We start from the raw sequence: 14,303 nt of genomic DNA, 5'->3' as shown, positions 1-14,303 counted from the left end.
CACCTCACACACTATCAGATTTTCTATTTGATTTTTGTCTTCAGATTTTCCAAAACCATGTAGTGCAAGGGTCTGCCTGATTGCATACACATTGAGACTCCTAAGGTTTGACCTCATATCAGCAGAAAATCTAATAGTGTGTATGGGGCTTAAGAGGCAGAAGTTTTCATTACTGCCCTTTTAAAGATGTCAGAAACTGACAATCTTTGCAAATAAGGGCTATTGGTTGTGCTTTTTAAGCAATGTATGGCCTTTATAACTTAGTAATTTATCTGCTGATTATGTATGTTAACGATTGACCAGAATGTAAATAAGGGGCCTACTAAAAGCCTCACTACAGTGAGAGGTGAGTTGAATTGCAGTGTGGTGCATTTGCAGTGAAGTGCAGTTATTTCAATCAGCCACACTACAGGAAGTAAAAAAGCTCAATGAAAAGGGGTTGCCACCTGTCCGGGATTCACCTGGACAGCCTGGGTTTTGAATCATCTGTCCGGGTTTCAGTCCACCTGAAAACCGGACACATTATTCAGCCAGGAATATGTCTCGGAACAGAGCCTGACATGAGGGTGAGAGGGCACTATGTGTGCCGAAATACTATTCTCTTTGGAGTGCCCAAAGGTGTCCCAGGTTTATAACAATCCTATAGTATATTAAAAATAAATAAAAAATTGCTGTGCGCTGCTAAAGTGTTTGGGTTTGGCTTGAAGAAAAAGTGGCAACCCTAGTTGCACACCTAAATAGTAGCCCAATGACTACACAAATAATTGTTCTCAGAAAAATGCCCTAACCCATAAAATCACTTACATTAGGTAGAACCTATATCAGTGATGGTGAACCTTGGCACCCCAGATGTTTTGGAACTACATTTCCCATGATGCTCATGCACTCTGCAGTGTAGTTGAGCATCATGGGAAATGTAGTTCCAAAACATCTGGAGTGCCAAGGTTTGCCATCACTGACCTATATTGTTAAAGTTGTGCCATAAAAAAAACTCAAGGACCATCAGTGGTTCCTGTAGGCTTTAATCAGTGGATCTTTTCTCCGGGACTGCCTTGCTCCATGCTGGGTGCCTGTGTAGAGATAGCCATATTAGAAGAAAGGGGTTTTGCCACCTTATGCCAGACCCATCCCCCTGATAACTAGCGATCTGGTGAACTGATGAGAGGAATGCTGTATAAGCAACAAGAAATGTGGAGAAGCAAGAGATCCGCAGGCAACAGAACAGGTGTGATGGGGGGCATCAACAAGCAGCAGAAGAGGTGGAGAAGGCATGGATTTATACAATGAATGAAGCAGTAGCAAATAGATCCTGATACTGTAGGTCAGGGGTGCCCAACCAGTGGCCCGTGGAGACCTCTGATGTGGCCCGCGACCTTCTGCTCTGGAATGGCTGGTTGGCAAGCCCAGATCGCGGGTTCCCGACCCAGCATCCCAGAGCATCAGTGTTGTGAATGAAGCCGGTGGTAGAAGAAGCAAGTGGCTGCGTAGCAGAGCCACATAAGAGGATGCTTCCTGTATAGCGTCACCGCTTGTCACAAGCGGAGTGATACCAAGTGCACTCTGCCTGGAAAAGCAACAGCTGGCGATACCTGAATTGAAGACTGTTATTAAAGGTATGTTTAATACTATAATCACAGTGTGTATATGGGCATATCTGTTCTGCAGTGGTTACCGGGCTGCTTTCAGGCTGCATTCACACCTGAGCGTAGCGTGTTTGAACGTTTTTACCGGCGTTTTGTCGCACGACAACGAGCGTTTTGTCACACTACAACGCGCGACAACGAGCGTTTTGTCACACTACAACGCGCGACAACGAGCGTTTTGTCACACTACAACGCGCGACAACGAGCGTTTTGTCACACTACAACGCGCGACAACGAGCGTTTTGTCACACTACAACGCGCGACAACGAGCGTTTTGTCACACTACAACGCGCGACAACGAGCGTTTTGTCACACTACAACGCGCGACAACGAGCGTTTTGTCACACTACAACGCGCGACAACGAGCGTTTTTTAACTTCGGCGTTTTTTTTTCAGCCAATAGGAAAAATATTTTTCATCTGCTTATTTTTTCTTGAGCAGATACAGCGTCAAAACGCCCGTAGAAACGCTCGTTGTCGCGCTAAACGCTCGAATCGAGCGTTTCCAATAGTTTCTATGGGAATGAAAACGCCCAAATCAGCCCAATTCGCGCGACAAAAAAGGGTCCGGAACTTGTTTGAGCTTCAGGCGTAGGGCTTCAGGCGACATGGAGTGGAGATGTGAACCATCTCCATTGAGAATAATGGATTTTTTCCCCTCCAGCGTTTTGTAGCTTCAGGCGTAGGGCTACAAAACGTTCAGGTGTGAACGGGCTGTCAAACTGATACACAGGTGCAGTGCACTTGCAAGTTACCTGCACTGAGCCATAGACCTCTGTTATATCCTGCAGGTGTAGTGCACTTTCTGAAAGCGCACCAAACCCATAGGTAATAATAGAATTTTATGGAAAAGTGCAGCTAACCCACAGGAAAGCCAGAGGTGCACTACTCTGGGTAAACCACAGCACATCAGTGTGAAAGCAGCCTTAGGCCCCTTACACGCGATCGGTCCGACCCAATCAGACCCTCCATTCACCTCTATGGGGCGGCAAATATAAACAGACTTGTGTCCGTTTTACACTTGCCTACCTTCAATCCGATCCGCAAAAAGAAAAAAAAACAGAAGTGGATCTGTCCCCTTCCATCTGGGAGGATCGGAGGGTCCATAGAGTAGAGTGGGCTGTGTCCATGCTGCAGCCTGTTCTGTACCTTTAGCATACAGGTTCGTTTTAACCAGCTGTTGGCGGTCTCCTCGTCTGCCTCACTAATTGCAATGTGCTGCTAATGAGTATATTGTCAACAAGTAGTTAAACCTCATAGTGGCAAGGAATTAAGGCTAGGCTTCCACTATTGCAACCTGAAAGGCGCACAATTTTTGCAGTGATTTTGATGCAACTTGAAACAATGCCTGTGTTTTCTTGAGGTCTATGGACCTCAAGTCGCATCAAATTGGAACCAAAGTAGTGTAGGGACTACTTTTGAAGTAGCTGCGACTTGAAATTGCACAGATATGAATTGTACTCATTGGAAATCTTGGGGTACAACTTGGAATGCGTCTTTGCAGTCTCAAGTCGCACTAGTGGAAACCAAGCCTTAAACAGCTAATGTAGTTCTAGAATTAGAGCATCTGTGTGGTTTTTATGGTCAGCCGAGGAGAAACTAAACTGAGAATTTCTTCTTTTTTCCTCAGATCTAGACTGGTTTTGCTATAACACTTACCCACATACTTTAAGATAATTTCATTTTATTTCTACAGCTGGCAAAAGCTGTTCAAGAATATCCTGTTATTTTGCTGCCCAGCCATCGGAGCTATATTGACTTTTTGTTGATATCATACATTATGTACACCTATGACCTTGCTATTCCTGTGATTGCTGCAGGAGAAGGTAATCACTTAAAATTTTTATCACTCATGATATTTTTATTCTTGTATTGATATTTCACCTTGTTCAACATTGTATATATTGCAATGTGAAACCATGTCTTCAAAACAACAAACCTGCATTCATGATCGTATCACACACACTTGATTTCTTTGACTACATTTTTTGAATACACTCAAGGTTGATGTTTTGCAAGGAGGGGGATCATTAAGCAAGTTGTATTGTACTCAGAAATAAAATGATAAAACTATACGTCACAGTAGGGGAGATTTACTAAAACTGGTGCACACAAAATCTGGTGTAGCTGTGCACGGTAGCCAATCAGCTTCCAGGCTTTATTGCCAAAGCCTAATTAAACAAACTGAATTTAGAAGATGATTGGTTAATATGCACAGCTGCACCAGGTTCTGGATGCTCCAGTTTGGGTACATCTCCCCCACTGTTTTTTTTTTTTTTTTTTTACTCAGGCTCTCAATATTGTGACTGTTGCAGGCTGAAAAATTTTTTTTTAGATGATGATGAACTTGATAATCGTATTATTACTTAGAACTCTGACTGGTATAGGTGTAAATAAATAACATTTATACAACTTTCTCACAGCTTTTTCTTATGCCCCTTTCACACAAGGCGCTTTGCAGGCGCAAAAGTGCTAAAAATAGCGCCTGCAAAGCGCCCTGAAAGAGCCGCTCAGTGCACTCCAATGTGAAAGCCATGAGGGCTTTCACACTGGAGCGGTGCGCTTGCAGGACGGTCAAAAAAGTCCTACAAGCCGCATCTTTGGAGCGCTGTAGGAGCGGGGTATTTACTGCTCCTAAAGCGCCCCTTCCCATTGAAAAAGATGGGGCAGCGCTCCAAACCCGCCTGCAAAGCGCCCGATTTGCGGGCGGTTTTAAGCATTTAAGAAAGGTAAAAAACCATAGCTAAACTCGCATGCGCCTGTGCCTATATGCTGGCACCAAGCATATCCAGCTCTGTACGTGGGCATGGGGTTCAGATCTGTCACCCTATCTCTCCTATCCTCTCCAAGTAACGGTGTGTGTTCCGAGCCTCGTTTTGGCCATACGGGAGCTTCTACGCATTTCGCAAAAGTGTCTTGCGTCATCAGGAAGCTGCTGTATGCCTCCATCCTCCCTCTTATATACCCCACAATCCTACTGAGTGTACTAATTACAAATTGATCACCCAACCTAGGCAAACCCGTTACACCGGAAGTCCCCCACCAGAAGTTCCCCATCCGCCATTTTTGTTCCTGTATTACCCTATTGTATTCATCCCGTATTGCCGGAAGTGATGTAATCACCATTTTTATTCCTGGTTCTCTAGTCTCATTCTTGCCCATAGTTTACATCATATGTTTGGTGGCTGTTAAAAAACTTTTTATGCGCAATACACCCTAAGCCCAAGTTATATAAAGGGTTTCCCCATGTATACAGCTGGATGGCTTTCACAACCTTTTAGGTAATCTAAATAAAAACATATTAAAATAAAAACTTATTAAATGTCAATTTCCTAAATGCAGCCAATTTAAAAATAATAAATGTATTCTCTATTAGAAAAATGTATCTCGAACATTCACATATCCATCTGTTTTTCCAAAAATATGAAAAAATAAAAAGATGAATACTAAATAATGAAATAAAAAAAAAAAAAAAAGTCATTTAGTATTCATCTTTTTTTTAACTTTCCGAACGAGCGGACTTGCACACACACGACCACACGCTAATGGACTTTTGGCAGAGGTCCGCCAGAGTTTCCAAATGAACGGACTTGCCTACACGTGGAATAAAGTCCGTTCATTTTGAATGTGACTTCAGGTACGACGGGACTAGAGAAGGAAGTCAATGTCCCCGCCCCCATTGGCGAGATTGACACCTTGCGAGCCCTGTCGCCTGGTATGGGTTTTAAGGGTAACCCCTACACCGAAAAAACAGTGTGGGGGGTCCCCCCAAAGTCCATACCAGACCCTTATCCGAGCACTGCCACCAACATCACAACCTCTGTTTGGAGTCTTGATAGAAAACCCGAGGCTGACCAGGACTGGAAAAAATGCATAGCTCTTACTGCATTTCCAATGATCCATCAGGGCATCTGCACCTGAAAACCTCCACATGTAGAGACCATTCGTTGTGGACTCTGGAAATAAAATCCGTTAGTCCGACCATTCGTTGTGGACTCTGGGAACATATGCCGCTGAGCTGTAGACTCGCTTCTTCTGATCCCAAGGCATAATTGGCTCCACTTCCTGTGATATAGAACAGGCTGTGAGTCCCCAGGCTGTCTTTAACGTAGGAGACCACCATAGTATTGACTAACCTAAGAGCACTGACGCTGCCTTTGTTATATAGTGAAAGGCCTGAAATCTGCTTCCTGGCTCCCACTGCTGGACAAACCCCTTCCAGAAAGGCTGCCTTCTCCAGTTTCCACTTGATCCTCAGACCCATAGACACCATAGTGCCAATAATTTTAAACAGGCGCGCAGGTAGGAAGAAGACCAGGCCAGGAATATTAAGATCCAAAACATCGGGATCCATAGCTAAGGCAATGATTCAAGATTATATTGAACTGAGCCCCGAGGCCCACAAGAGACTGAGTGGGCTCCAGGTATCTCCTTGCCAGATTCAGCAGCCAGCCGAATTTGAGGAGCATAGAAAAGACCCGAGCTCTGGGCTCCAGCAGCTGCCCTCTGTCTTGGAACAGTAGGACAAGGACATCCATGTAACTATGCTCCTTGTTTTGATAAAGACTAAAACAACCAAACAGACTCACAAAATGCACAGTGTGTTGTTGAAAGCCGAATTGCTGCAGCTGGAGCTGGAGATGGTCTTGACTAGGGATGAGCTTCGAGTTCGAGTCGAACTCATGTTCGACTCGAACATTGCCTGTTCGCCTGTTCAGCGAACAGTGAACAATTTGGGCTGTTCGCAGCAAATTCGAAAAGCCGGAACACCCTATACAAGTCTATGGGAGAAATCTAAAGTGCTAATTTTAAAGGGTAATATGCAAGTTACTGTCCTAAAAAGTGTTTGGGGACCCGGGTCCTGCCCCAGGGGACATGGATCAATGCAAAAAAAAGTTTTAAAAACGGCCGTTTTTTCAGGAGCAGTGATTTTAATAATGATTAAAGTGAAACAATAAAAGTGTAATATTCCTTTAAATTTCGTAGCTGGGGGGTATCTATAGTATGCCTGTGAAGGGGCGCATGTTTCCCGTGCTTAGAACTGTCCCTGCACAAAGTGTCATTTGTGCAGGAAAAAAAGTCTTTTAAAATCACTTGCGGCTAAATTGTCGGCTCCCCGTAATACAGAGAACACTCAATGAGTGTTCTCTGTATTAGCCGACAATTCATTCATTCATTGATAAAAAAAAAAAAAAAAAAAAAAAAAAAGCGTGGGGGTTCCCCTAAATTCAATTACTAGGCCCTTCAGGTCTGATATGGATATTAAGGGGAACCTCGCATCAAATAAAAAAATAAATTGACGTGGGGGTCCCCCTAAAAATCCACACCAGACCCTTTTATCCGAGCACGCAACCTGGCAGGCTGCAGCGCTGACGTTTCTTATATTAGGAGGGCGGGGCCACCCGTCACCTGACCCCGCCCCCTCTGATGCTGGTGAAGGGAGCCAGGGGTTCCCCAGTGATGTGTGGGTGTCCCCGCCCCCTCTGATGTAACGGAAACCTGCGTTACATCAGAGGGGGCGGGGTCACCCACACGTCACTGGGGAACCCCTGGCTTCCCTCTCCAGCGTCAGAGGGGCGGGGTCAGGTGACGGGTGGCCCCGCCCTCCTAATATAAGAAACGTCAGCGCTGGGCTCTCTGCAGTGTCTCCGCAGTGGAGACAGAAGACGGATGTATGGACAGCGCTGGACTGAGAGATCCCCCGTCGCTGGATATGATCATCCATCGCTGGACCCGGAGATCCGTCGCTGGATAGCAAGAGTGGATTAGCACCGCTGGAATCTTTTTTTAATTTTTTTTATTTTTAATAAAAGAATTTTTCAAAAGTGTGTTTGTCTTATTTAACCATTTTTACACTTACTTTGTGAAATGGTAGGGGTACTTTTGTACCCCCTTACCATTTCAGATGGGGGGGCCGGGATCTGGGGGTCCCCTTGTTAAAGGGGGCTTCCAGATTCTGATAAGCCCCCCACCCGCAGACCCTCACAACCACCGGCCAGGGTTGTGAGGATGAGGCCCTTGTCCTCATCAACATGGGGACAAGGTGCTTTGAGGGGTCACAGACCCCCAAAGCATCCTCCCAATGTTGAGGGTATGTGGCCTGGTACGGTTCAGGAGGGAGGGGGGGCCGCTCTCTCGTCCCCCCCTCTTTTCCTGCGGCCTGCCAGGTTGCGTGCTCGGATAAAGGGTCTGGTATGGATTTTTAGGGGGACCCCCACGTCAATTTTTTTTTTAAATTTGATGCAGGGTTCCCCTTAATATCCATATCAGACCTGAAGGGCCTGGTAATTGAATTTAGTGGAACCCCTACGCTTTTTTTTTTTTTTTATCAATGAATGAATGAATTGTCGGCTAATACAGAGAACACTCATTGAGTGTTCTCTGTATTACGGGAGCCGACAATTTAGCCGCAAGTGATTTTAAAAGACTTTTTTTCCTGCACAAATGACACTTTGTGCAGGGACAGTTCTAAGCACCAGAAACATGCGCCCCTTCACAGGCATACTATAGATACCCCCCAGCTACGAAATTTAAAGGAATATTACACTTTTATTGTTTCACTTTAATCATTATTAAAATCACTGCTCCTGAAAAAACGGCAGTTTTTAAAACTTTTTTTTGCATTGATCCATGTCCCCTGGGGCAGGACCCAGGTCCCCAAACACTTTTTAGGACAATAACTTGCATATTACCCTTTAAAATGAGCACTTTAGATTGTGAACGATCGAGTCCCATAGACTTTAATAGGGTTCTAAAGTTCACACGAAGTTTAGGTCTGTTCGCAGGTTCTGGTGCGAACCGAACAGGGGGGTGTTCGGCTCATCCCTAGTCTTGACTAGGGATGAGCCGAACACCCCCCGGTTCGGTTCGCACCAGAACTTTCGAACGGACCCCGCGTTCGTAACGAACGTTAGAACCCCATTGAAGTCTATGGGACTCGAACGTTCGAAATGGAAAGTGCTAATTTTAACGGCTGATATGCAAGATACTGTCCTAAAAAGGGTTTGGGGACCTGACTCCTGCCTCAGGGGACATGGGTCAATGCAATAAAAAGTTTTAAAAGCGTCCGTTTTGGCGGGAACACTGATTTTAATGACGATTAAAGTGAAAAAAAAAAATGAAATATTCCTTTAAATATGGTGCCTTGGGGGTGTCTGTAGTATGCCTGTGAAGTGCCACGTGTTTCCCGTGTTTAGAACAGTCCCTGCACAAAATGACATTAAACGGAAATAACACCATTTAAAACTGCTTGCGGTTTTAATGTTATATCTGGTTCCTGCAATATGGTTGAAAATCATTCAGAAAAATGGCATGGGTAGCCCTCCCTGCCCATTACCAGCCTATTTGGGTCTTGTATGCATATTAAGGGGAACCCCGTACCCATATTAAAAAAAGGAAATGTGTGTGGCCCCCAGGCCCTATATACTCAGAACAGCAATATACAGGTGGTGCAAACAAGACAGGGACTGTGTAGGTTTGTTGTGTTAAGTTGAATCTGTTTGTAATTTTCAACTGGTACATTTTTAAAGTGTAGCTCCAGTCAAAAAAACTATTTTTAAGCTTTTTGGAAAACATAGGGAAGGGTTATCACCCCTGTATAATTTGTTTTGTCGTCCATCTTTTTTCATCTCACTTGCTGTTGTCTCCTTCCGTTTGCAAGTAGGAGATGTTTGTAAATTGGATGTTTGAAAGTAGGGGCCTGCCCTATATGCTCTGCAGAAATGGCGGAACAAGGTGTTGGTTTTGCCACAACATTGTAAGCCCTCAATGTGACTCTTTGTGGGCGCTGGAGCGCCCTGCTGTGAACGATTATATCAAGAATTGTAATTACATGCCATTGTTGAACAGTGGTAGAAAAATTGACCTTTGGTGGTTGTGGTGCTGGTGCCACAACACTATAAGTCCTCACCGTTACTCTGGGTGGGCACAGGAACGGGCCCTCCTGTGAAATATTATATCAAGAATTGTAATTACATGTCCCTGTTAAACAGGGGCAGAAAAATTGTGCCTTAGGCACTGGTGCCATCACACTGAAACCTCTGCCATATACTCTAGTTTTATTGCAGGAATTAGCCCTGCTGCAAAGCATTGCATCAAAAATTGTACTTAAACGCCCCTGTTAAACAGGGGCAGAAAAATTGGGCCTTAGGCACTGGTGCCATCACACTGCAACCTCTGCCATATACTCTAGTTTTATTGCAGGAATTAGCCCTGCTGCAAAGCATTGCATCAAAAATTGTACTTAAACGCCCCTGTTAAACAGGGGCAGAAAAATTGGGCTGCTGGCATCACCCAGAACCAAAAATGTTCTTCCAACATATCAGCGGAGGAGGAAGAGGATAGACAATCAACATAACAGGACAGTCACTCAGCATCAGCATAGGCAGTCTTGAAGGGATGTGGTATTTCAAAAAAAATTATTCGGTTACATCAGCTTCAGGTGCTTGGTAGCTGTGGGTGATCCAAGACTGATTCATCTTGATGAAGGTCAGTCGATCAACTGATTCGGTGGACAGGCGCACCCTGTGATCGGTAACGAAGCCACCAGCAGCACTGAAGGTGCGTTCCGAAAGAACGCTGGATGCAGGACAGGCCAGTAGCTCAATTGCATACTGTGCAAGCTCTGGCCAGTGATCCATCCTCAAGACCCAGTAAGCCAGAGGATTTTCAGTGGGAAAGGTGTCCAAGTCTGACCTTGCCCCTAGGTATTCCTGCACCATGTAAATTAGACGCTGGCGATGGGTGCTGGAACCAATCATACCTTGGGGCTGCGGACTAAAAAATTGTCTGAAAGCATCAGTCAGACGGCCACCTTCTCCACCGCTCCTTCTGACTGATGCCTCAGCAACACGTTGTCCAGGACCAGGAGTTTGTGACCTCCCAGTCTCTGGGAACACATTGCACAGAGCTTTCTGCAAGGCCTCCCGGAGATGTCTCATCCTCTGCTCCCTCTGCGATGGCAAGATAAGGTCGGCAACCTTACCCTTGTACCGTGGATCAAGGAGAGTGGCCAGCCAGTAATGGTCCCTCTCCTTGATCCGAAGAATACGAGGATCCTTCCGCAGGCTTTGCAGGATCAGGGAGGCCATGCAGCGTAGGTTAGCTGAGGCATTCGGTCCGGAGTCCTCTGGGTCACTAAGGACAACATGATCCGCAGCTACCTCCTCCCAGCCACGTACAAGTCCACGTGTTTCTTGGGACTGTAAATCATCCCTATAAGACTGCTGCTGCTGCTGCTGCTGATGCTGAGTGCCAGCCTCCACCTCCATGCTGACACAATCATCCCCCTCCTCCTCTTCCTCCTCCTCACCCTCTTCCTGTGTGATGGGTGGCACAGCAGGAACACTGTCTGGATAAAGGGGGCCTTGAGAGGCAAGGAAGTCCTCCTCTTCCTGCCTCTGTTCTGCCTCAAGTGCCCTGTCCATTATTCCACGCAGCGTATGCTCCAAGAGGTGGACAAGAGGTACAGTGTCACTGATGCATGCACTGTCACTGCTCACCATCCTTGTGGCCTCCTCAAACGGTGACAGGGCAGTGCATGCATCCCTGATCATGCCCCACTGGCGTGGTGAGAAAAAACCAAGCTCCCCTGACCCTGTCCTGGTGCCGTAGTCGCACAGGTACTCATTGATGGCCCTCTGCTGTGTGTGCAGCCGCTGCAGCATGGCCAATGTTGAGTTCCATCTGGTGGGCATGTCACATATAAGGCGGTTCTTGGGCAGGTTCAACTCCTTTTGGAGCTCAGCCAGCCGAGCACAGGCATTAAATGATCGGCGGAAATGCACATAGACTCTCCTGGCCTGTTTCAGGACATCCTGTAAGCCGGGGTACCTGCCCAAGAACCGCTGCACCACCAGGTTAAGGACGTGAGCTACACAGGGCACATGGGTCAGTTGTCCCTGTCGGAGGGCGGAGAGGAGGTTGGTGCCATTGTCGCAAACCACCATTCCTGGCTTAAGCTGGCGTGGCGTCAACCACCTCTCGGCCTGCCCCTGCAGAGCTGACAAAACATCCGCCCCAGTGTGGCTCCTGTCCCCCAAACAAACCAGCGCAAGCACGGCATGGCATCGTTTTGCCTGCGTACTTGCGTAGCCCCTGCAACGCCTACGGAGCACCGCTGGTTCTGAGGACAGAGCACTGGAAGAGGCCATGGAGGAAGAAGAAGAGGAGGGGGTGGAGGAGAGAGGTGTGTCACAACCAATAGTAGCATTTTGGAGGCGTGGTGGCGGAACAACCTCCAACACTACTGCACCTTGTCCTGCATCCTTCCCAGCAGCCAGAAGAGTGACCCAATGGGCCGTGAAAGACAGGTAACGTCCCTGTCCATGCCTGCTGGACCATGAGTCAGCGGTAATATGCACCTTACCGCTGACCGCCCTGTCCAGCGAGGCAAGGACATTGCCTTCCACATGCCGGTAGAGAGCCGGAATCGCCTTCCGTGAGAAAAAGTGGCGTTTGGGGACCTGCCACTGAGGAACCGCACATTGTACAAACTCACGGAAGGGGGCCGAGTCTACCAACTGAAAAGGCAGCAGTTGAAGTGCTAGCAATTTAGCCAAGCTAGCATTCAACCGCTGGGCATGTGGATGGCTGGGAGTAAATTTCTTCCGCCGGTCCAGCAGCTGGGGCAGGGACATTTGCCTGCTATAATCGGACGTGGATGTACCACTAGCAGAGTTCCCGGAAGCACTTGGCTGTGACACACCTAATTCTACACCTTCATTCCTCTCAGAGCAGGTTTCAGAGAGGACTGAAGGTCTAGTGGGGTTGGAGATGCCAGCTGATGAGGAGCAAGGAGAGGTCCGCTTTGTTCTTTGGTGTGGGTCTTTGAGGTATGCTTGCCAACGAGCTGCATGGCAGGTCAACATATGTCTGGTCAAGCATGTGGTGCCCAAGCGGCTGATGTTTTGGCCACGTGAGATACGCTTGAGACATATGTTGCAAATAGCAGCGGTGCGATCTGATGCACTCGTCTCAAAAAAGGCCCACACCAAAGAACTTTTAGAATAACGCGCAGAGGAAGCGCTCTGCGCAGGCGGAGCTCTGCGGTGTGATTCAGTCGGTGTGCTGCCCCTAAGCTGGCCCCCGGAGGGCATCCTGCCTTGTTGGACATGTGCCTCCTCCTCCTCCTCCCTCCTTCCAGGCACCCACGTGGAGTCAGTGCCCTCATCATCCCCTCCCTCTTCATCGCTGTAGCAAACCTGGCAGTATGCTGCAGCTTGTGGAACATGACTGCCAGATTGCTGTGCTTCTTGAGCATCCTCTCTCTCTGCGCTCACGCTACTGCCTTCCTCTAGCTGAGTGTCATCATCAGAGCCCACCAAACACTGGGCATCCTCCTGGAGCATGTACCCAACACTGTGCTCAAAGAGTTCAGGACACTCCTCAGGAGGATGTGGTGGGTCTAGGGAAGGAGTCACTGATGATGACATTGAGAGGAGGGACGACGATGTGTTGGCAGCTGCTTTTCTACTACCCTGAGACTGGGTGAGAGAGGATGAGGAGGATGAAGAGGGCTTGGTCATCCACTCTACCAAGTTGTTGGCATGTTGCGGTTCAACATGTCCAGCTGCAGAAAAGAAGGACAAGCATGTCCCATGGCCACGTGCTGATGACAATGCACCGCGTCCACGACCAGCACTGTTGTCTCTAGACACAGAGCCTGCTTGCCCTCTTTTATCGGCTCGTGCCTGTCTGCCTCTCCTTGCTGGCCTTCCAGACATGGTAATGGCCTGAAGGGAGTTGGGTAAAACAGTAGTTGGGTAGTTTATATTGTGCTGGAGGCACACAACACCCACTAACTCCTGCAGATGCCTTTTTTATAGAACAGCAGAGTTAAAGGGGTATATACAGATGTATACTGTGCTGTGCTGGAAGCACACACAACTTCCAATAACTCCTGCAGATGACAATCGGGCCCAAATAGAGAACAGCTATGTAGGTGGATTATAGCGGTATGTACTGGGTACAGAGCACGCACACAGCACGCACTATCTCCTGAGTGACACTACTGACTGCAAGCTCTATTGTTAAAGATGCACCACTAGCTATATAGGTGAGGTGAATATCACGGTGTATACTGCGGTCAGGGCACGCAGACAATAACCAGAAAACAGCAGAGTTAAAGGGGTATATACAGATGTATACTGTGCTGTGCTGGAAGCACACACAACTTCCAATAACTCCTGCAGATGACAATCGGGCCCAAATAGAGAACAGCTATGTAGGTGGATTATAGCGGTATGTACTGGGTACAGAGCACGCACACAGCACGCACTATCTCCTGAGTGACACTACTGACTGCAAGCTCTATTGTTAAAGATGGACCACTAGCTATATAGGTGAGGTGAATATCATGGTGTATACTGCGGTCAGGGCACGCAGACAATAACCAGAAAACAGCAGAGTTAAAGGGGTATATACAGATGTATACTGTGCTGTGCTGGAAGCACACACAACTTCCAATAACTCCTGCAGATGACAATCGGGCTCAAATAGAGAACAGCTATGTAGGTGTATATAGTGGTATGTACTGGGTACAGAGCACGCAGACAGCACGCACTAACACTACTGACTGCAAGCTCTATTATTAAAGCTAGATCACTAGCTATATAGGTGAGGTGAATATAGTGGTGTATACTGCGGTCAGGGCACAGACAGT

At 47.1% G+C, this 14,303-nt stretch overlaps 1 protein-coding gene across 1 annotated transcript in view; it reads left to right on the top strand.

Annotated features, from left to right (window-relative positions):
* Positions 1-14,303, top strand: part of LOC143987449 (dihydroxyacetone phosphate acyltransferase-like) — a 135,474-nt gene that overhangs the window by 47,515 nt on the left and 73,656 nt on the right. The window contains exon 4 of the mRNA XM_077486159.1: positions 3,339-3,468. Within this exon, the coding sequence (XP_077342285.1) occupies positions 3,339-3,468 (130 nt within the window). The remainder of the gene's footprint in view (positions 1-3,338; positions 3,469-14,303) is intronic.

Source organism: Lithobates pipiens, unplaced genomic scaffold (genome assembly GCF_037356315.1).
Source record: "Lithobates pipiens isolate NorthernLeopardFrog02 unplaced genomic scaffold, aLitPip1_a1.2 Scaffold_18, whole genome shotgun sequence".
NCBI lineage: Eukaryota > Metazoa > Chordata > Amphibia > Anura > Ranidae > Lithobates > Lithobates pipiens.
This window is presented reverse-complemented; position numbering and strand designations above follow the sequence as displayed.